Source organism: Glycine max, chromosome 2, assembly GCF_000004515.6.
Source record: "Glycine max cultivar Williams 82 chromosome 2, Glycine_max_v4.0, whole genome shotgun sequence".
NCBI classification, from domain to species: domain Eukaryota; kingdom Viridiplantae; phylum Streptophyta; class Magnoliopsida; order Fabales; family Fabaceae; genus Glycine; species Glycine max.
This window is the reverse complement of record NC_016089.4, coordinates 46,516,880-46,538,401: the sequence shown is the minus strand read 5'-3', so window position 1 is coordinate 46,538,401 and position 21,522 is coordinate 46,516,880. Positions and strand designations below refer to the sequence as shown.

The following is a 21,522-nucleotide window of genomic DNA, read 5'->3' as shown; positions in this document are numbered from 1 at the left end:
AATTACATTCTAGAATGCATTCTTGTTTGGGCTTCCAGAATGACCAATCCAAAAGATAAAAAAAAATATTCTAAAAAGAGTGTAGGAAGTAACTTGGAGGTGCAGAAAGTAACAACTAGAGGATCAAAGTTCCTAGGTCTATGGTATTCTTGGATTCTTTGTGAGATTGACTCCCTATAAACTAACCATTAGGTGAGTACAATCAAGTGGATGCTCCTTTTCATGAATTTTCGGTTAGACTGATTGATGTTCATGCCTTGCATAGACATTTCTCATAAATTAATCATACAATTGAAGCTCTTGATTACAGTCCATTTGTATTAAGGGAGGATTCAATTCATTAGATTTCTTTTATGTTACTTTTTTTGCAACTTGCCTTACCTTAACCTAAAGTGGGCACCAGGAAAAGTTAGGCACCAAATAAAGTTCACCAACAATCTATTTTATAATGTATGGTTTGTACTATTTGTAAAAGAATTTCTTTATTACATTCATCATTTTATCGCACTTTTTTCTTTCTTTCATCGTCTTCTCTATCCTTTAATATAAAATATTATAAAAAAATAATGCACAGCTAAATTTCTCATAAATTAAAGTGAAGCTCTTAGCTAGGCATTTGAAATGATCCTGCACTGCATTGTCTTTTTCCCTCCCTATCTTTCTATTGCTGACGCAGGGCCAACCTTGGCAATATATAGTTAGTAGTAAAATAAAATGGCTAGTTGGCTACCTCACTATATAGTATGAACAATTATTATTTTGAACGAGACAATCTTCTGAAACTTTTCCTTACCAATTATCTCCATTTTTGTGAAATAGAATATCTCAAAAGATTATAATTTGTACCTGCCAAGTGCGAACAAAACAAAACTATTTATAAACTAACAAAGTGGACGGATGAAGGAATAGATTGTCTTTAGCTAGAATATTTTCCCTAACAAAAATTAACAAACTAACTATTAGTATTTCTCAGTAAAAAAAATTACATTCCATTGCCTAATACTCCAACCAAGTGGTCACATATTCTTAGTTTTTATTATACTACCTAATAGAATCCAAAAGTAATCATTTAAGGAAATTGTGATAATTTTAAAAAAAAATATTAATTTAATTTTTTTTGCTGTGCAAAAAATATTAAGTTAAGTAAATACTTAAAATTAAAATTCTACATATTAACAATTCAAAAAATATCTTTTAAAAGAATAAAAATAAACATTTAATATCTCGTTACATTAGTTAAGATCCATTACACATAGTATTTGTATTCATACTTAAATTTTAATAAATAATATATAATAGTATAAATGATATTTATAGAATCATTTAATAATAAATTATCATTTATAGTAATAACAATCACAAAATTCTGATTAATTTTACGTGTATATAAATTAAACTCTTAAAAACTTTGCACATGCCTAGATACATGCTGGAATTTGTAAAGATAGCATCACATTAGTTTTAACCACCCCATCAATGGCCCCTAAACCAAGCCAGAATTTCTTTTTTATACTCAAAAAGCGTTTCCGACATTTCACGTTAAACCGTTGACGAAGACCTGCCAGCCACAGTTTCTCTCCAACAGCGTCGCAAAAAATAAGAATTCAACACAACAGCCAATCACAATTCGCCACCTGTTCTATTCTGTTTCTAAAATTTTCTTTTTCTTTTTGCACATTTCCATTTGTAAGTGTTACCCGATCCCAATAATAAAAATACCAGATTCGTTGCCACACCCCTAGGTTTTCTCCCTCTTCATCTCTCCCAATTTCTCTCATCAAAGTTTCAACCTTTGATAAGATTGAATCATGGGGAACGCCCTGAGATTCCTCTACAGCCATTGCTGCAAGCCCACAGCAGCTGGTGATTCTGAATCACTTGGACCACACGGTGTTTCCTCTGCCACCGTTGGTGTTTCAACACTTGCCCATGATCTCTTTCACTTTGACATCACCTCCCAGGTACATATACATGTTGCTCCCTTTAGCCCTACAATTTGGAACTTAGTTCCATGGTTTTAAATAGCGTTTGACTCACCGCAACTCAACTGCGACCGCAATTTAAAAGCATGACAACTTACTCTTGGTGTAATTCTGTTTTTTTCTGCTAATTTGGCATGTTCATTTTGTGATGTCTTTATGCATTTCGGCTAATTTGGTATATTGGTTTTGTGAGGTCTTTATGTTTTCCCTTTTAAAATGTTTTTAGGTCCCGGAAGGACTCAGCAAGCATGTTGTGTCTTCTAAGAAGGCTCAGGCTAATTGGTATACTCACCAACCCCGTTCTTCTTACTAAGGCTTTCATTGAATAAACTTCTTAATAAACACTTAGGAGAAGAAAATATGAAGGTAAAATGAATTAAACTTTTATAAATTAAAATTAGCTTATGTATAAGGTGATTATACAAGTTCTCTCATTTAACTTCTCCCCAAGCTGATTTAACTTTCTAGAGAAATTTAATTCATTTGATTTTCTTATTTTCTTCTCCTGAGAATACTTATTGAAAAGATTATCCAAACGGGACTTAAATTGAATACTGTAAAACGTTCACAAGTCTTTACCTTTGAACTATGTGTGCACTCTTTGTTCCTTACAATGTTTTTGAAGGTATAGAAAGTTAGTAGATGCTTGGAAAGAGGCAAAACCTCCTCCTAAGACACCTGAAGAAGCAGCTAGACTTGTCATTCAGACCTTGAGAAGACATCAAAAAGCAGATGTTGAGGTTTGCATGCTCTTCCAAACTTTGAATTTAAGTATGACTGTACTAGTATGTTACCTAAGTCATCTAAAAAAAAACAAAGCTCATTGTGGATGAAAGTTATGCTGCTTAATTTAATAGGGATTGTTGGCTTTCTATGGTCTTCCTCTACCACACACACTGGTTCAAGGAACTACCCAACCCCTTTCATCCTTGCCTGATGGAGTTCAATTTGAAATGCACACCTTGCCGGTAAGAATTTAACATTTCCATTCAATCCATAATATAAAGTCATAAGTATACCTGGATTGGAAATGTGTAAAGTCATAAGTATACCTGAGTTGAAAATGTGGTAGTTGACAACATGACATGAATCATCATTATTCTCAATGGGACTAGGTTGATGCAAAGGCAGTAGCAGATGGAGACACTATAACTGTGTATGTTAGCACAACAGACCCCAGGGAATCAGCATTTGTCCCTGGAAATGTGCATGCAGCAGCCGTGCGAAGATCAGAAGCGCGTGCACGAAGGAACTTTACAGAAGCGGATGCATTGCACAAACAGATCATTGATTCAGGATATCGGTTCGTTTGTAGTTTTCCAATTCCTTATATCTATGATTCCAATGCTCCAAATTTTTTTTTCTAATTGTTTGCTTACTTAGGGTGATTCCGGTTCAAAACGAGGAAATTCTAGCCAAGAAGTATAGGATTCGGTTAAGGTAATGACTCTACAAGCACTAGTGTTAGAGTGGTTAAGTTGTTGTTGTGGGAGACACTAATGAACCCTGGAAACAAAATAGGGGAATTGATGCACCAGAAAGTGCAATGCCATATGGAAAGGAAGCTAAAACTGAACTGACCAAGATTGTTCAAGGCAAGCCTTTGAGGATCCTTGTTTATGAGGAAGATCGTTATGGTCGTTCTGTAGGTGATATCTATTGTAATGGCATTTTTGTACAGGTATTCATTTTATGTGTACATGTTGTCATCTTGCTCTTAATCTATAAATGTTTCTACTTTCTCAGTTTCTCATCTTGCTTTTCTGTTGTGACAAAGGAAATGATGTTAAAGAAAGGTTTAGCATGGCACTACGTAGCATATGACAAACGACCGGAACTGGAAACAGTAAGTACTAACCCATGTTGTTCTGGTTCTTTCATCATAGTTCAAAGCTAACTTTCCTAATTTCTTATGGTGTTAGTGGGAAAAACAAGCCAGAGCAAAGCGTGTTGGATTATGGGCTTCAAAAAATCCTGAGAAGCCATGGGAATGGAGAAAGGACAGACGAGAGGCTGCATGACAACACCTAAAATCAGACTAGCAGCATTATTGCCAAAAGAAATTGAGTCTAGGGCAAAACAAAAGCCCTTCATTCAATATTAGTGTATCATTGTTGTAACAAATTGCATGTATATAAAACAACTGTCAACCAACTAGATCTATTTGTCAATGGAATGCTTGGATTATTAAAAAGTCTGATATTAGACCTCCCAAACAAGTTTTTATCAATAGGCTTGAATACCTGAGATAAGGAGAGAATGAAAATTAAGGACATTACATATATTCAATATATGTTCAATTCATTGCAATGGCTTAATTACTCAGTCTCAACCAATAAAGGTTGGTAAAGTTTGATTCTGTTGTCGATGTGAAAACCTTGTGTTATGGGTAATATGTAAGTATTTATTTAAGTATTCTTTTTAAGTCTTGTGGTCTGTCCTAATTTTAGTGAATTCCTGCATCCTAACTTACTTAAACTTTTTCATATTAAAACAAAAATTACCTAGTCTTTATCTTTGATCTCACCTTAAAACGATCATTCATGAATCAAAGTGGATCTGTTTTTTTTTATAAGAAAATATTTAGTTACAATGGATTTGTGAATATCATTTATGTGTGCATGACATCTAAAATAACAAAAAAATTGAAAAAAAAATTCAATACCAAAAAATATATCTTATTTAATTTGATGCCTCTCTATCAGAAGCTTTTATTCGGAGAAAAAGGTGAAGAATAAAATTGAAAGAGATATACTTATACCTCTACAAACTCGACATAGATAATAGAATTTAACTTAATGTTGATACCATAAATCCTTAATTTGTATGTTTCTTGGGGCAAAGAAAATATGAATGCTTTGTGCTAACTGGAATTGTGAATTTAGCAATTGGGTTGGGGTAGAGCTGAGCATTTTCTCAAGGGGGGTGCATTCTTATTAATCTTCTGAAATTCAAATAACTCTAATAACTTCTTCCATTGTGTCATTGCCTGTAACGATGACCTTGTTCAACTATTTGTCCATGCTATAAAGTCTAACAAAAAACTGTATATTTACAAAAATATTTACTATGAATTTTAGTTATAATGTATTAGTAATTTATAAACCAACACCACACCCTTGTGTGTGTTCACCATCTTTAAGGAACATTAGTCAATGTCTTAAATAATAAATATTTTGTATTAATATCATGATAAAAAAACATATTTATTATGAATTATATTTAAAATCATAATTATATAAAAACAAATCTTTATTAGGTGTTATACATGAGCTAAATTTAATAGTAACATTTGATTCCCAAATTTTATAAATAGGTAATTTTGATCCTCCTAATAGACTATTAACAAATAATTTCAATTAATTGAGTTATTAAATTAATTAAAACCATTAATTATTAAAAAAATTAATAAAAAACTATTAATAATCTTAATTTTTGACAACAATATGCAACAACACTACATTAAGATTAATAGCATTAAATTTTTTTAATGATTAGTAATTTTTATTTAATTTATAATTAATTTAATATTTTTAATAATCACAATTATTAGTTAATAATCTACAAGGGGACAAAAATCGTGATGTAAAATTAGGGAAACCAAATATTACAATTAAAAATCAAAGGGACCAAAATTGTGAATTTGAAAAACTAGGGAGACAAAATAACAATTTAACCTTTATTTTTTTTAATCTATAACAAAATGAGAACACAACAGCAACACACCAATACAAACGTGCGCCTTGTATCTTGGATTGAACAAGGAAAGCTGTATAAGCATTTCATCAATGCCTTGAGATCAGCAGGGAAACAGCTGTGAATAAGTCGTTTTCCAAAATACAAGTTGGAAAACAAACCTGGTTGTGTGTACACAATCATTTATTTTACTCTCACAAGAAGGAACACACGTTAAGATTTAAGAATGTACAATGCTCTCTACAACCATGCCCTCTGTCATTTAAATCAATTCACATTGGAGGAAAATTGTAAAGAAAACCACAAAAAAGAAAGAAAGGACTTTGGCTTCACACAGACATCTACCCAATCAAGTACACAAATGTGGCTCAATCGACATCTAAAATGTACTTCCTAAGATAAAATTCAAGGTTGACATACATTATTAAAAGAGAGCTGAGAGAACAGAACCATGGCTTAGGATACACTGAGCACAAAATTTGATGGACCATCATCCCATACAATGCCATGTTTATTAGGGAGCAGAAGACATCCCTGTCTTTTTTTTACCTTTATGGACTAAGGAGATTCTCTTTGTATTGATGGAGGAGTTGGTGGGTTCATTGTTCCATCTTTACTTCTTTCAGGAACCTCTTCTTTTACAGTAGATAGTGACCTCTCTGGACTATAATACCCCTTAACAAAACCGCTTGAATTTAGAGGACTAGATGGCTTGATCATAGAAGGGGAAGAGTTGTTACCCAAAGGAGAACTTGTGCCAGATTTGCTTGATGCCACATCTTCACGAGGCAAAGGTGACATTAGCTGTTGGTCACTAGAATAAACTTCTTTCCTGCATAATTTATCTTCTATAATATCATAGCTATTCCCCGTTCGCACTTCTTGAGCAAGAGAGCACCAGCAACAGCATAGCCAAAGTGTGCAATCAGAAGCTGAAGGCTTGCCAAAACAGAAGTTATAAGTAGGCAAATTGAACCTTTTTCTCATTTGGATCCTCCAAAAACCACCATACAGTAAACCAAAAAGACACAGAATGATCCCGGTTGCTACTAGAGCCTGCCTAACAGTTTCATCCTCAATATTCACAGCAGCCAAGATAAAAATCCAAAAGGGAGCCATACAAAATAGCATAAAAGTAGCAATGTGAACATACATGTTTCCAAAGCCAAGTCTCTCCATGTTCCAACCAAACACACAAAAAGTACAGAAAAGTGATAGGTATGCTTGAGAAATATCATTCCATATGTCAAGTATTCCTCCACTCCACTGTGGTCTAGTTTCGATAACCCTTCGCTGCTGTTTGGAGGCAAATGAATATTTCTTCTGAAATGATTTCACTCTCAGTGGCTCTTGCTTCTGAGCAACAGATTCTTGAATCTGTGCTTCTTCATCCATCTCAGAATGATAATCTTTACCTAGAGGGCTAAGAATGGAATACAGACCAGCAACTGCAGGCGCACCAATAGCAAAAGATATGCATATTCCAACTCCAATGGCCGGACGGTCAGATCTTTTATACCCCAAGTTTAGACCACAAAGTGCATATTGAGCAAAACAGTTCACATTAAGGAGAATGACCATTACCATCATGTGTGCCCACTCATGGGGCTTATAAGTCCCATTCTTGCAATACACCTTTCTAAGCCTTGAGATATCTTGTGGACTCCACCTGCACAGAAGGACAAGGTGGTAGATCCTCTTTGGATGCTGGTACAAACACATGAGGGTAAACAGTGCATTGAGTATTTGATTGTTCACTTCAAACCACGCGTTTCTCTGTGACTTCCTTGGCAGCACAGCATTCAACATGCCAGTCATGACAAGGAACAGAATTGCACCTGAAATAGCAACACACAAGATCCACACAAAAAGGGCTATGTTCATTGGGTCCCTAAACCATTCTAAACACATCTTCTTGAGTGAAACCCAGTCAAGTTTCTTAGCAAACATGCCACTGAAGCGCTCTCTTAACCCAATAGAACCCGGGGAAGGCACGCCTTGCGAAATCTGGTCCTTCTCAGTAGCAAGCCTCCTGAATTTGGCAGATGCAGAACCAAATTTGAAGAAGTTGATCCTATTGGGAATAGAACTCAAGGTGCCCTGGAACTTTCTTTGAGGATTTTCATTGCCCACCATTGTTCTTCGAGAAGTTGAAATATCTATGGAAGCAAACTCATTTACTTTACTTCCATTAGATTCTTCAATTTCATCTTTACCATTATCAACGGAAACCATTCTGATATGAAGCCTGAGCCTTCTCAATCAAAATCAGAACCTTATAGTCAATGATAAAAACAAAATCAGCGAGGATAAGAACAGAACAATTGTGCTAGATTCTCAAATCCACACCAAATTTCATGTGAATCCATAAGAACAAAGAAAAAAAAGTCAGATTTATATATGCGATGATGACCCAGTAAAGAGATCATTATACACTTTAATTAATTAAAATTCACAAACTAGAAAAAAAAATATAGTTCTGATAATACCAACTAATTCATCTCAAGGAAAAGAGTAAAAAAAAAAGAACAAAAACATGAAACTTTGAAGGTGCGAGGAGTTAAGTTCATGTAGAAAGGTACCTGTAAGGTGACAAAAGAGGAAGAAAGCGTTGAATCGAAGGAAGAGTTATATTCTCTGCAAAACTCACAAAACAACTAACGAATCTAAACTCTGGAAAGTTCAATCTGTACAACGTGAAACAAAGTAGAACAGTTAGATGTGGCAATGAAGGAACGGTTCCTCAGAACATGGTCAAACAAATTGCTTAATGCGACTTCCTAGAAAAGTAAAAGGGAAGGACAAGTTGAAAAATTCATTTGAGGGGTGGAAATTGGAAAATATATATTTTTCTTCTTCCGACAACCATGACAACAGTTATACTGTGTGGTTGTGTCAAAAAGAGGATAATAAATAAGGATATAGTATTTTGGTTTTTATTAATTATTATTTAGATGAGTGAATATACAGAGGAAAATAAATTTTGGTGCTAGGACGCAGAGTTTAAATAAAACAAAAACAAAAACAAAATCACCCAACATGCGTGAAATGAGAGGGGAGGTGGCTGAATTATTCTTAAGCGTTTAAAAATTAAATGATTTTCTTTTCATTTTTTTATGAACAATAATTTTCTATTCGTTTACACAGTAATTTTTTATTTTATTTTTATCTATATTATTCCTATTATATCTTTCTCTGTTAATTTAGTCCTTGTTTCAAAGTTCAAACACAGCTTGAAGAAAACAAAATTAAAATAAAGTTATCTAGAAAGTTGTCATTGTAGAAGGGAGAGACGGGTCCCACTGGCCACTAACATGCAAATATGCAATATCCTCTTCATTTCTCCTTCGTTTTGCCTCACTCGTTTTTTTTCAATCTTTCTTTATAAGGATAAAATTTAGATAATTTGTAATTTTCTATAAATGTTATAAGTGTTGGAATTCATTAATATCAACCAAGCGATGAGATTGGAATAAATATACCAGAATGTATAAGAAAAATGTTGAGTGTGGTTTTCAAATAATTATTAGAGTTTTTTTTAATAATTTATATTATTTTTAATAAAATATTTATTACCCAAGTTATTGAAGTGAAATTTTAATTTAATTAAAGAACAGTCTCTATAAAATTGTATTTAAGTTTTGTTTTGTTTATAATTCATTATATATATATGTCTAAAGTATAAATTTTGTTGTTTTCTTTACAGGGTCAATATCTTCTTTTATGTCGGCTGAGCTGATTCCATGAGGTGCATATTACATAACAGACCTTGCATGATGCAACGACTCACCGGTTCTATATAGGTGGCCTATTAAAAATTAAAAATCAAATAAATATTGATTAAGATGACATCACTTTGAAGAGCTATGCGATCTTGTTTATTTTGGTGTCTTTATCTGATTACCTGCTTCATAATATCATTGTTAAATAAATAACTATTATTATAAAATATCTAGCTATAGTTTAAGTATGACTGTTATTTCAATTCGGAGGAGATTGATAAGAGAAGCAACTTGATGTGCCAAGCAACCATATAGAATGCCATTGGTATTTGTTGGATGATATATTAAATGCATATGACGCACAATTATATTTGTGAAGTAGAATTAAGTGTGTTTAATTTAATTGATCATTGAGCAAATTATTATATGACTAATATGAGTTAATTAGTGTTAACTTTTTAATACTGTACGTTTTCAATTCCTAGGGTAAAAAATAATATTTGTAAAGGAGAGATGAGCACATAAGAGCTAAGTAACACATAACAAATGCCAGATTAATAACAACTAAGCTGCAGCTAACATGTTGAAAATCACACAAACACCATTTGTTAACCATTGCACGAATGGATGTAGGTTGTATACTTGTATTGCAATCTCTATTCTCTACTACAGCTGTTTGTTGGCTGTCTATTATACTGTATTTTATTTTTCATTCAAATAAGGTGAATTAGCTCATGAATCCACTTGACATCTGTTCAAGAAAATAAAAATGGTTTTTGTCCAATTCTTTTTGAACAAATTCTTTTCTTTTTTATTTTTGTCCATCTTGGTAAGCGAATTCGAACTAAGATTTATGCTCAGTTGGACCTAAAATATGTAGATGTCATCCATGATTAAGTAAACATTATTAACAAAAAGACTTCTGTTTGCTTCATTTTGCGTTGAGCTTTAGGTTGGCCTAATATTCTCCTCCCTAGTCAAACCACTAATAAAAATGACACTCAAGGTGTTTCCGTTTCAATGAGTGAATTAATTAGAAGTAGGAAATTTTAGAATTACTTGAATTACAAAATGTGGAATGAAACCCCCACTAAATTTGTTCCTTCACACGGTATGGAAGGCATAGCCGAAGAATCGTTCCTCTCCTAGTAGTTGAGCGAAAGAAAAACCAAAACCAAACTGAATAACGTGGTCGCAAGCCCAATGAGCTGTCCCAATGATTAAGGATAATTTTTAGGCATGATTTTTAAGTATTATTTTACAATTAAATTTGGAACTTTATATTAGTAATTAGTATCAATTATTAATTTTAATCTTCATTACATAAAAGTATGTATGATTTTGTACATAAATTTTCCTATTGATTAATTCTTAAAAATGATATCCGAGTAATATGTTAGACTTAATCTCCTAAAGTTAGGTCTCAGGCTTGGATCTTATGAAAGAAAAAAATATGATTAAAAAAAAATCTCAATAAAACTAATTAGGCTCCTCGATGAAAATAAATCATCAATAAATCTGATAGATATTTTATATCAATAACATGATAATCACAAAAAAAAATGCAAAATACATTTTCTATTGCTTTACAATTCTGTTAATCCTATTTTTTTTAATCAATAAATATTAGTTATTAATTATTATTATTTTTACTAACAGAAAGAATCAGGATCTATTTCTTTTTTTTCTTCTTTTTACCACCAAGTCAACTTTTGTTTGTAAGGGAGTTCTAAGGTTGACTCCTTTGTTCTTGATATGCTTGGAACCGGAACCGGGGGACTCTTATACATGGCAATCTATCATGATCTGAAATCCGGATTCAAATTAGGCTGTGCAGATCTGCTAGCTAAATTAGGCTCGTCTGATCTTGTTAAGTTAAATATCATGGAGCAGTGCCCTCTTTCTCTTAATCTGTAACACTCTCCATGTTAGGCCTTAGTTCCGTCTGTTGTTTTAGTTTTTCTGCATGATAAAAAAAAACTCCACGACTAGCCCTTGTATTATGCTTGAATCCAACATTTTACAGTTCCTCGTTCATGCGACTTCAACCTTTTCCTAGAAAGCACCAACCTTTTCCTCACTTCTCTGTATCACACCTTTCTTGCATTCTGCGTCTTTATATACCCCACGCATTGATATAAAAAAACTATGGTGCATATACAACCAATACATTCATTTTCCCATAAAAAAAAACCAATACACTCATTTCATTCCACTACATTCCTTGCACCCCATGTATCATCATATCTACGACTTGTCTCCCATACCCACTCACCCATTTGTATCTACCTCGAAAACCCCTTTATTTTTCCAGCACACCCTTATTAACTTGCGTTGTGTCTCCTAGAAGGCTAAATGAATTATAAACCAAGAGCCACTGAATAACCAAACTCCCTCTAAGTCAACTCCAAGATATCTTAAGAAAAGAGAACATAAACCGCATTGATTATATTAAGAAAACCAGTAGATCTAAACTCATAAAATATCACTCATTTCCCATGAAAGTAGATGATGCATTTAATGAGTTACTAAGAATACTAATTTATTCTAGTTCCTTGAAAAATATTTCTTAAATGATGAATAGTGTCATTATATCTAATCACCAACCAATTAATCTCAAGAACATTTGTGGAATAAAATTTGAATTTATGTTAGTAATAATTAAAAATAACTAATTTAACCATGTTCCTTGGTTTTGATGAGGTAGTATTATCCAACAGCTATTTCACTTGTCATGATTCAGAAAGTATCTAAATAAAATGACCAAAACAGTACTGTGAGACATTCTATAATCAATCAATACTAGAGAGTTTTAAACTTCCAAATAAGTTGATTAAAAAAATCTCTTTATGACAACTCATGGAGATATGCAAATCCAATAAAAGTGTGGATCCGATCATACTCTAACTACCTCAACATTCATTTCAAGAATTTATGTCAATCACTTCAGTTATATTAGCAGTAAGATGAACAATTGGATAAACAAGTATAATACAAGAAGACAAATCATCAAACATGAAATCCAACCGAAAGAAGACCATGGTGCAATTCAAGTAAGATCATCCTCCTCGATTTCTTTGGCTTTGAGTTTATCTTTCACCCTCAAAAGAAGTGTTGTCTTCCAAGAATCCTACACAACATTCATACAAACATGAAATGTTGATTAATTACCGCGACCAAAGCTATTTATGGTATGCAAAAAAATAAAATTGAAAAAAGTCTTGTTATATATCAAGAACAATAAAGTCTTACTCCATTGCGTCAACTAAAAACTGTTTCATTTTACAACAATTTGAAGCTTACCAAAGGAGTCAAACTATCAAATTCCTTGATAACTTCAGTAAACTTTCCAACATCTTCCTCATCAATTGCAGCAGCAATATCCTGCCCATTTTTTTAAAATCATCAGTACTTCAGAAATAAATGAGCAATGAATCAGTACATGCAAGAATAAAATTTATCATAAAACCAAACATTAATAAGAACATTATAACAGAGGAGACAGTTATTGAAATGTCCAAAACTAGAAACATACTGCCAGAAGTCTATATTCACGTGTTCCAGAAAATGTTGGATCCAAGTCCTGCATAAACAAATACATATCCAAAGAATTTAGTAACTAGTGATTTTACCGGTCTCAAGATGTAAATTCTTGAAAAATATTGGACCTGATATCGCTCCAATGCATTGGTAATAGCAATAACATCCCCTTTACAAAGTTCGCAAATGCCAGCATTAAGAAGATGCCCTTTAACTCCATACTTCAGCAAAGTATTGCTGAGAGACTGGCGAGCAATATCTTCATAAATCTCAATTGATCTCTGATATCTGGAGAATTATAAAAAAAATTGAAACAGTTAATTTTCAATTTAACATATAGAGAAGGCTATTATAAAGTTTCTTTCATAAAAAAATGTTTTCTTTACATTATTCTAGAGTTTCTGCTCAAATTGAAACCACCGTACACATCAATATATGAATAAGATTAAATGCAGCAATGAATGGACTAATATTTGTTAAAACCATGCATACACATCAATAGCAAATTCTTAAACTTGCGCAGATGTTAGGGGGGAGAAAAGATACCAAACCATAATAGTGGGTGACACAGGAAGGTCAGCGTACTAAACCAAAAAAAACGTTTTGATAAACAAAAAAGGTAGTAACAAGATCAAAACAATAGAAGAAAACTTGAGCAGATGTTCATGCATTATTATCAAGGCCTTCACAGTTCACATCAAGAAACAAGATCAAAACAAGCAGAAAAATAGAGAGTCTTACTGTTCAAGCTGGGCAGAGAATTGAGCAACTTTTTGCTTGCACTGGTTTGCTGAAGTGTTCACTTCTTCATTTTCAAAAAAATCCGCTGATTTTTCATAGTAAGCAACGGCCTGCGAGATATTCTGTTCAGACTCGTACAACTCAGCAATTTCCTGTGCATACAAAAGAAAAATTCAATCCAATCATGATACATTCACGAGAATTCCAGCAAGAATGCCTCAAAAAGTATAGCCAAGAGGAAAAAGGACACCATTTATAACCAAATATACATTAGCCACACTAAAATAAAGAAATTATAAGCTATATACCTTCAAATATCTAGCAGCCATAGAGAGTCTTCCAATCTCACAGAAAATATTTACAGCATTGTCTAAGCAAGATACAGACTCTGCATTGAAAAGAGAGAGAAAAAGAACCTTAACATCGAACTTCGATTAAGTGATGGCATGCATTATACAATTTGATCACGTGCAAAGGCATATATGATTTTGACAACAAGCATATACACACAGAAAAATATGTTCAATTGTTCAAAAATCCTAATCCTAATGTATGTAAAATAACCACACACATACCATTTATATTAGTTTTTTTATAGCAACGCGCAGCGTCAACATAAGCTTGTGCAGCTTCATGCTTGCTTTCCAACTACAACAAAACGATTCATCACAGCGCGTAGAGATAATCAAATGAAAGAACGCAAAATGAACAAATAAAATAAAAATCCAGAAGTTTGATGGTTAGTTAGTTAGTTACCTTCAAATGACAACTCGCTAATTTGATGTAGGTGGATCCTGCTTTGTCCCCTAAAATGTGAACAAATTTGTGTGACAACCTTAACCAACGATTAAATAAAAGACGTAAAACTTAAGGTTACATGATTTAGCGAGCTTATAGGAATTGGCGGATTTGTCGAAGAGATCAGCAGCGTCCTCGAATTTGGAGCCAAACAAGCCCCAACTGCTGAGTTTCTTCTCTGCCTTGTTCTCAAAATCCTCGGCCCTGGCCAAATGATCGCCCATATTGGAATGAATGAAATAATCGATCAATTCAATTTAATGCTCTCTCTTTCATGCAATCTATCTATGTTAATTGTTCTTTTATACTTGAGACACAGATAGAAACTATTCATCACCAAATTGGAACGAAAATGAAAATCTATGTGCACAACCAAAAGGCTCTAAAAAAATGCATTGTGCTAAATTAAATTATCAATAAAATTAATTACATTAAATTGTCTTTGTAATTATAATATTTACTGATGAATTCATTCAAACATTGAAATTATTTTTTTATTACTATATTATATGTACTAACTATGAAGTATTTTTTAATTTTCATGAATTTAATTAACCATCTTTAGTTGAGATTTTTTTACAATTAATTTTTTTTTCGCTCACAATACTCATATTTGATATCTTAAGAAATTCGAATCCTGAAATTAAGGTCATGTTAACAATTGAATAAAATATTTTTCGAAGAGAATAATTGAATAAAATATTCTCATAGTAAAATAATTCTGTTTTATCGTTATTAATAGTAACTTATCATTTATGATTAGATTTTTAACTTTTATATTAATTATTATATTGAAAACCATATTTAAATCATTTTTTAATTGATTGAAAATATTAAAAAATTACATTAATAATAATAATTAATTATATAAAAAATAAACTCTTATAATTAACTATTGTTAATAATTTAAAATTGTGTCAAATATAGAAAACTTATCCACCTCATCCCACCAAATTGGTAGCAAGCTAGTAGGCTGGTCCAGTCCCTTTTTCCGTCCCGGTGTATTAGCATGTAAATCATTAATTATATTAGTAAAATATTATTACAATGTAGTCTCTTTTAAAAGGATTTAATTATTATATACTTACTAAGCTTTAAGAAAAAAAATTACTATTCTTAAAAATTTTAATTTTTATAAAATAAAAAATATTTTTAAATATTTACAAACGATTAATCCACCTCGACTTCAATTATTTATGATCAAATTAGATTGAATTGAATATGGAAAAAAATTACATATACCCAACCCACTTAACTTATAAAATTTTGATTAAACTGAATAATAAATTGAGTCAAATCTACCGGTAAACACCTTAACTAGCCTACCTCCTTACGGTTCATAACCATTATCCATTGCATTCATTACAAACGTATTCTCATTAATTTTAATTTTTGAAGGGCATATGTGAGAAATTTGAATTGAGTGAGTGGATTAAGATATGAATCAGCAAGTCAATCCAATTCCCAGGATACAGACAAGGCATTCTCAAAGGCTCCAGATGGGGAAGATGACAATTACACCTCATAGACGATTTCAAATTGCAATGTTTTCCTTGAGACACAGAGAATTATACATGGACATTTGGCGAGTATAAAATTCCAAATAATTTTAGGGAAAAAAGTGTTTGTGCTTCCTAGTAGAAAAAATAAGGCTAAACGAAATTATTAACTACTTCAAATTATTTATTTGATTTTATAAGAATTCCTGAATAAAGAAAAATATATTTTTCCGTGCAGATCAGAAGGGGGTTTATCCGTAAGAGTTAAATAATAAATACAATATTAATTGAGGTTTATAAGTTACAACAATAACATTTTATTTAACCAAATAAATTAGAACTTCTAAATTCTTATATTATCATGTAATTATAGCCCGTCTTATACACACCGAGTGAACACTCCAGTCACAAGTAAAAAAAAAAGTTTATAAAAAGACTTTTTATAATTTAGTTTATACATAAATTAATTTTAATTTTCAGATAAACTTATTTTATTTTCTTACAAATATTTATGAAAACCGTGGAGAAATATTTATGGAAAAATCATTTTAATAAATCTTAAATCTTAACTAATTTCATCTTATTTAAGTAGTCATTTTAAATTACCTTTTTATTTATTTTCAATATTTGATCATTCTTGAGGTAATTAATAACTAAATAATTTTCAAAATAGAAAAAAATATTCTTACAACATTAAACTTTCCATTAATCAACATAAAAGATAATCTAAAAAATAAAATTCACTTAAAAAATATAAATGAAATTAACCCATATTCTTACTCTTATATTTTAAAAAAGAATTAGTTATTTTCAGAAGAAATGGTTGATAAAAAAACAAAAAACCAAAAAACAAGTACTGGTACTAGCAGTTGAGAAAGGATAAAAAACCACGTGGGTGGTGTATATGTGTCTCCATCCAAAATGAAGCTTGAAGAATCTGTGTCCAGCTCCAACATCATTGCCCGGCTGCTTCCACCGGAAGATCCGAATCCGCAAAATGGATCAATCTCCGGAGCGGTGTTCAACATAACAACCACCATGATCGGTGCCGGAATCATGTCCATTCCGGCGACCATGAAGGTTTTAGGCATAGTTCCGGGGTTGGTGGTGATCGTGTTGGTGGCACTGATAACAGATGTGACTGTGGAGTTTATGCTAAGGTACACAAGTTCCGGTAAATCCTCTACTTACGCTGGCATGATGGCAGAGTCCTTTGCCTCCATAGGATCCCTCGCCGTTAAGATTTGCGTCATCATATCCAATTTGGGGGTCCTCATCATCTATTTCATTATCCTTGGTACCTTCAATTCCTTCTTTCTACTGTTTTATCTCATGTTCATCAGGAGTAAGAAGCTAAGTTAAGTTTACTTGCAACAACTCAATTTTTTACTTATTTGGTAGGATTCATTTTTGGACTTTCAAAAAGTGAAATGATATTATAGGATGAGAAATAAAAAAATGTTAATCACACTTTTTTACTAGGATTAATAAACATTTAATTTTTTTAGTAATGTTGGAGAAAAAAATATAAGAAATATTAATCACACTTTTTTTTATTTATTTTGGTAATCACACACTTTCTATATGATCAACTTTTAAATATATTCTCATTTTTTTTGGGAAAATGTATTTGCATTTATCAACTAAATTGATTAGAAGTAACAATTAATATGTGTAAGTCTCATTTTTGTGCATGATAACAACGATGAGGACCGAATCTAAGTCCTGTATCTACATAGTTTCTAACTATTCCTTGTCTATGATATATATAAAATTGAGTGGGCTCATTGGCTTTGTTTTGGAAGGAGACGTGCTCTCTGGAAACGAGTCGAACGGAATCACACACTTGGGTATTCTACAAGAATGGTTTGGCATCAACTGGTGGACCTCTCGTGCTTTTGCTCTTCTTATTGTTGCACTCTTCATAATGCTTCCACTTGTTATGTTACGACGTGTTGGTCAGTATTACTACTATACCCAAATGCGCAAGCAATTTTTCTTGGCAAATTAAAATTAACCCTTCATCTTAATTAAGAACAATTGGCTAATTAAGTACAGTTTATATTGTTTTCAATGTTTTATATGTACAGATTCACTGAAGTATAGTTCTGCTATAGCAATCCTACTAGCATTTGTGTTTGTTGTAATATGTTCATCAATGGCGGTTAGTGCATTGTTGTCTGGAAAAACTCAAACACTAAGAATAGTGCCTGATTTCTCTCAAGCCACCGTCCTTGACCTTTTCACCACTATCCCAGTGTTTGTCACGGGTTTCGGATTCCATGTCAATGGTTAGTTTTAACATTTTAGAACTTCTTGCTTTATTATAAAGTTTTAAGAGCATGATTTTTTAGTTGAGTTTTTAAGCTCATTGTGTCAAGAGTTTTTCATATTAGAGGCTAAATTTTAGGGGAAAAACTTTTAAGAATTTATTTTTTTCAAAAATTGTTTTTTAATGTCTTTCTTTCTATTTTTTTTTAGTGCAAGTAAAATTTAAGAACTCAACTTGGGTTTTACACTAAACCAAAAAAAAGATAAAAATTCTTTCATCTTATTTCACATCATGAAATCCACAAAAAAAATTGAAGAATCCAAAATGATTTTTTTCATTAAAAATACTCAAAGATAACATTAATTAATTATTGTTTTGTTAATTATACTCTTATAAAAAAAATAATGGTGTATAAAGTGTTAAAGTAATAAATGGAAAAAATAATGAACGTATGAGGAAATTATAAATAAATTTTAATATAAATGAAGAGATTAATTATTTTTCTTTTATCTATATGTACTATAATCTTCAAGGACTAATAAAAAACAAAGAAACGATTATTTAACATATTTTAATTAACTTATTAATCCCAATATATAATTATCATTTTACCCAATTAAAAATGATGGATAAATTATATTTTATTCAATTTTTTTTATTAATTCTCAACTTCTCTCTCTTTCTCTATAAGTTTTTAATAACTAAATTACTTGAAGTTTGGGTTAAAGTTAAAAATGCTAAATTTTGTTAACTTAATTTAGTTATAGATTTAGTATTATTTACAATTTTAATTGTGATTATATATTTTTCACTTTAACCCAAATTTTAGTGGAATTTAGTGACAAAAAAAGTTTATAAAGATAAGCTAAGAGAATGTGAAATTACAAGAGTATCAAGAATAATTATCCAATAATTTATAATAAAAAATGTTAACACTCATCTTTTTAATACTTTTTATTGTTCAGCAAAATATTTAGTAATCTTATTAAATCATTCAACCCTCTCTTTATTAATGGTTCAAGATGAGATTTTAGCAAATGAAAGTGTTTTTTTACTGCCAAAGATTCTATTTTACTATGACTAACTTAATTACAAATGATTTGGTGCAGTTCATCCAATTAGAGCAGAGCTAGGAAAAGTTGCACACATGGGTTTGGCTGCACGGATTTCGTTGATAATCTGCGTGGCTATTTACTTTGCTATTGGTTTCTTTGGGTACCTTTTATTTGGGGACTCCATCATGCCCGATGTGTTGGTAAACTTTGACCAAAACTCCCATACAAGTGCTGGTCGATTACTCAATACCATTGTTCGGTTAAGTTATGCACTCCATCTTGCACTTGTGTTCCCAATCATGAACTATTCCTTGAGGGCCAACATAGATGAACTAATTTTCTCAAACAAAAATAAGCCTCCCCTTGCATCAGATACCCCAAGATTTGTGTCACTCACTTTGACTTTGCTAGCCCTCACATACTTTGTGGCTGTGGCCATCCCAAATATATGGTTTTTTTTTCAGTTCTTGGGATCCACAACCATTGTTTGCACCTCATTCATCTTCCCTGCCGCAATTGTTCTAAGGTATACTACTACCAATTTCCCTGCTTTTTATAATATACAATTATGCTTAATTTATATAAATTAATAATTCATATATACCACAATCCCCTTCTCTTTTGAGCACAGGGACATGCATGGCATATCAAAGACAAAAGATCAAGTGATGGCAATAGTGGTGATTGTTTTGGCTGTAGGAACAAGCGGAATTGCTATATGGACCAACTTGAATGGTTCAGGGGCTGCTCAATGATTAACCATGATGCTATATAACACCCAGTCTTTTCAAGTTTTAGGGAAGCCTAGTGAACAGCTGCATCAATTTGGTCCTTAATTTGATTAATTTATCTTATAGAAATTAATTTAATAACATTTAAAGGTGAGATTGAGAATTGCACATCTTGTATTTTGAAACTATAGACGATCCTACTTTGATTCAAACACGAGTCTGCCTTGTTAGCTTTTATTGGAGTTAGTACATCAGGTTTAGGCAGGGTTTCAATTTTATCTATTCAAATATTCAGCCATGTGCCTCGTCGTAGCCACCATTGAATATCATCCTGTCTTGAGCTTCCTTTGATGTAGTTGAGCTCCATTAAAGAATGACCTTTGTTATCTCAAGTGGTGGATATCCATGGTTTCTAACAAGGGAGCTTTACTGAAATGAAATTTGACTTTGCGGTGGTAAAAGCCGTCAAAAAATGATTGATTTGATAAAAAAAACTTAAATTCACATGTTTTTAAAAATAAAAATAAGTAAATTCATCAATTTGACCGTGACTTATGTCCTTTATTAAATGGTTTAGATTCAAATTCTTACCTTAAGTATGAAATAATCATGTTAGAAAAAAAATATACATCTTTTGTGTGAATTCATATCAAGATACGAATAAAAAAAATATGGACTTAACGAACATTCCTTATTAAAAAATATTAAGTATAGATTTGAATTGAGTGTATTAAGATACGAATCAACAAGTGGAAGGCATCTCAATTCTATAGTAGCAGTGAATATTACACGTGTGCAATGGAGATTATGCATGTCCTAATAAATAAATTTTTAAATGCAGGCATGGGTATTTGGAGTGTAAGAAATTCTAAAATTCTATCATTAGGAAAAGAAGTATCCGTGCCTGGTCTCCAATTACAACATTTGATGATTCAACGGCACCCAAAAATGAAGCTTGCATCCGTGTCCAACATAACCCATGCCAGGTTGTTGCACCGCTGCTGCCGCCGGACTGCCAACAGAAGTACTTGCCGGAAGATCATCAGACGACACCCCAAGATTTGTGTCACATACTTGTTGGCCGTGGCAATCCCAAACATATGGTATTTTTTTCAGTTCTTGGGATCCATAACCATTGTTTGTTTCTTATTCATCTTCCCTGCTGCAATCGTTCTAAGGTATTGCTACCTATTTCTCTTCTCTCTATATATTTGTTTTTTTAAAAAAAGAATACTTACAATACATTGATCTTTAACATTTTTTAGCTCCCTTTTTATTCCAAATTAAAATTCACTGGACATCACAAAAAATTGTGATCAGTCTCATTAATGAGTCTAACTTATTATTTTGTAGTTTTTAATAATTTTTAACTAATAATAATAATAAGTAATATATTAAAAAGATTGTGTTGTTAGCATTATTTTTACTTAATTTATATATAAGTGTTGTGTTTCATACCACAATCACATCCTCTTTTGAGCACGGG

At 31.9% G+C, this 21,522-nt stretch overlaps 4 protein-coding genes across 7 annotated transcripts; 2 read left to right on the top strand and 2 right to left on the bottom strand.

Annotated features, from left to right (window-relative positions):
• Positions 1 to 1,685: 1,685 nt before the first annotated feature.
• On the top strand, positions 1,686 to 4,286 carry LOC100795618 (uncharacterized). 2 transcript variants are annotated; one of them, NM_001255851.2, is given in 9 exon segments: positions 1,741 to 1,961; positions 2,209 to 2,264; positions 2,608 to 2,722; positions 2,840 to 2,950; positions 3,098 to 3,285; positions 3,366 to 3,422; positions 3,504 to 3,663; positions 3,760 to 3,828; positions 3,905 to 4,172. In NM_001255851.2, coding segments are annotated over 9 exon segments (1,008 nt in total). In that variant the 5' UTR covers positions 1,741 to 1,808; the 3' UTR covers positions 4,004 to 4,172.
• A 1,626-nt stretch (positions 4,287 to 5,912) lies between these two features.
• LOC100795088 (uncharacterized) lies at positions 5,913 to 8,723 on the bottom strand. 2 transcript variants are annotated; one of them, XM_003519365.5, is made up of 2 exons: positions 8,261 to 8,723; positions 5,913 to 7,953 (listed from the first exon to the last, which is right to left on the bottom strand). In XM_003519365.5, exon 2 carries the CDS (start codon positions 7,911 to 7,913, stop codon positions 6,237 to 6,239), a length of 1,677 nt encoding a protein of 558 aa, XP_003519413.1. In that variant the 5' UTR covers positions 7,914 to 7,953; positions 8,261 to 8,723; the 3' UTR covers positions 5,913 to 6,236. The 2 variants fall into 2 exon arrangements, with proteins under 2 accessions (XP_003519413.1, XP_006575549.1); XM_006575486.4 differs by having other exon boundaries at positions 5,913 to 7,932; positions 8,261 to 8,580.
• Positions 8,724 to 12,287: 3,564 nt separating this feature from the next.
• Positions 12,288 to 14,847, bottom strand: SNAP02 (soluble NSF attachment protein SNAP02). Its single transcript, XM_003519364.5, has 9 exons — positions 14,559 to 14,847; positions 14,438 to 14,487; positions 14,257 to 14,329; positions 13,990 to 14,069; positions 13,682 to 13,833; positions 13,069 to 13,228; positions 12,936 to 12,983; positions 12,704 to 12,784; positions 12,288 to 12,530 (listed from the first exon to the last, which is right to left on the bottom strand). The coding sequence occupies exons 1-9, from the start codon at positions 14,701 to 14,703 to the stop codon at positions 12,450 to 12,452; spliced, it is 870 nt and encodes a 289-aa protein (XP_003519412.1). The 5' UTR covers positions 14,704 to 14,847; the 3' UTR covers positions 12,288 to 12,449.
• Positions 14,848 to 16,860: 2,013 nt separating this feature from the next.
• LOC100794031 (amino acid transporter AVT6C) lies at positions 16,861 to 20,269 on the top strand. Of its 2 annotated transcripts, none has more exons than XM_003519363.5 (5): positions 16,861 to 17,275; positions 17,784 to 17,936; positions 18,069 to 18,269; positions 19,360 to 19,831; positions 19,937 to 20,269. In XM_003519363.5, exons 1-5 carry the CDS (start codon positions 16,900 to 16,902, stop codon positions 20,058 to 20,060), a joined length of 1,326 nt encoding a protein of 441 aa, XP_003519411.1. In that variant the 5' UTR covers positions 16,861 to 16,899; the 3' UTR covers positions 20,061 to 20,269. The 2 variants fall into 2 exon arrangements, with proteins under 2 accessions (XP_003519411.1, XP_040864961.1); XM_041009027.1 differs by having other exon boundaries at positions 16,868 to 17,275; positions 17,787 to 17,936.
• Positions 20,270 to 21,522: the final 1,253 nt, after the last annotated feature.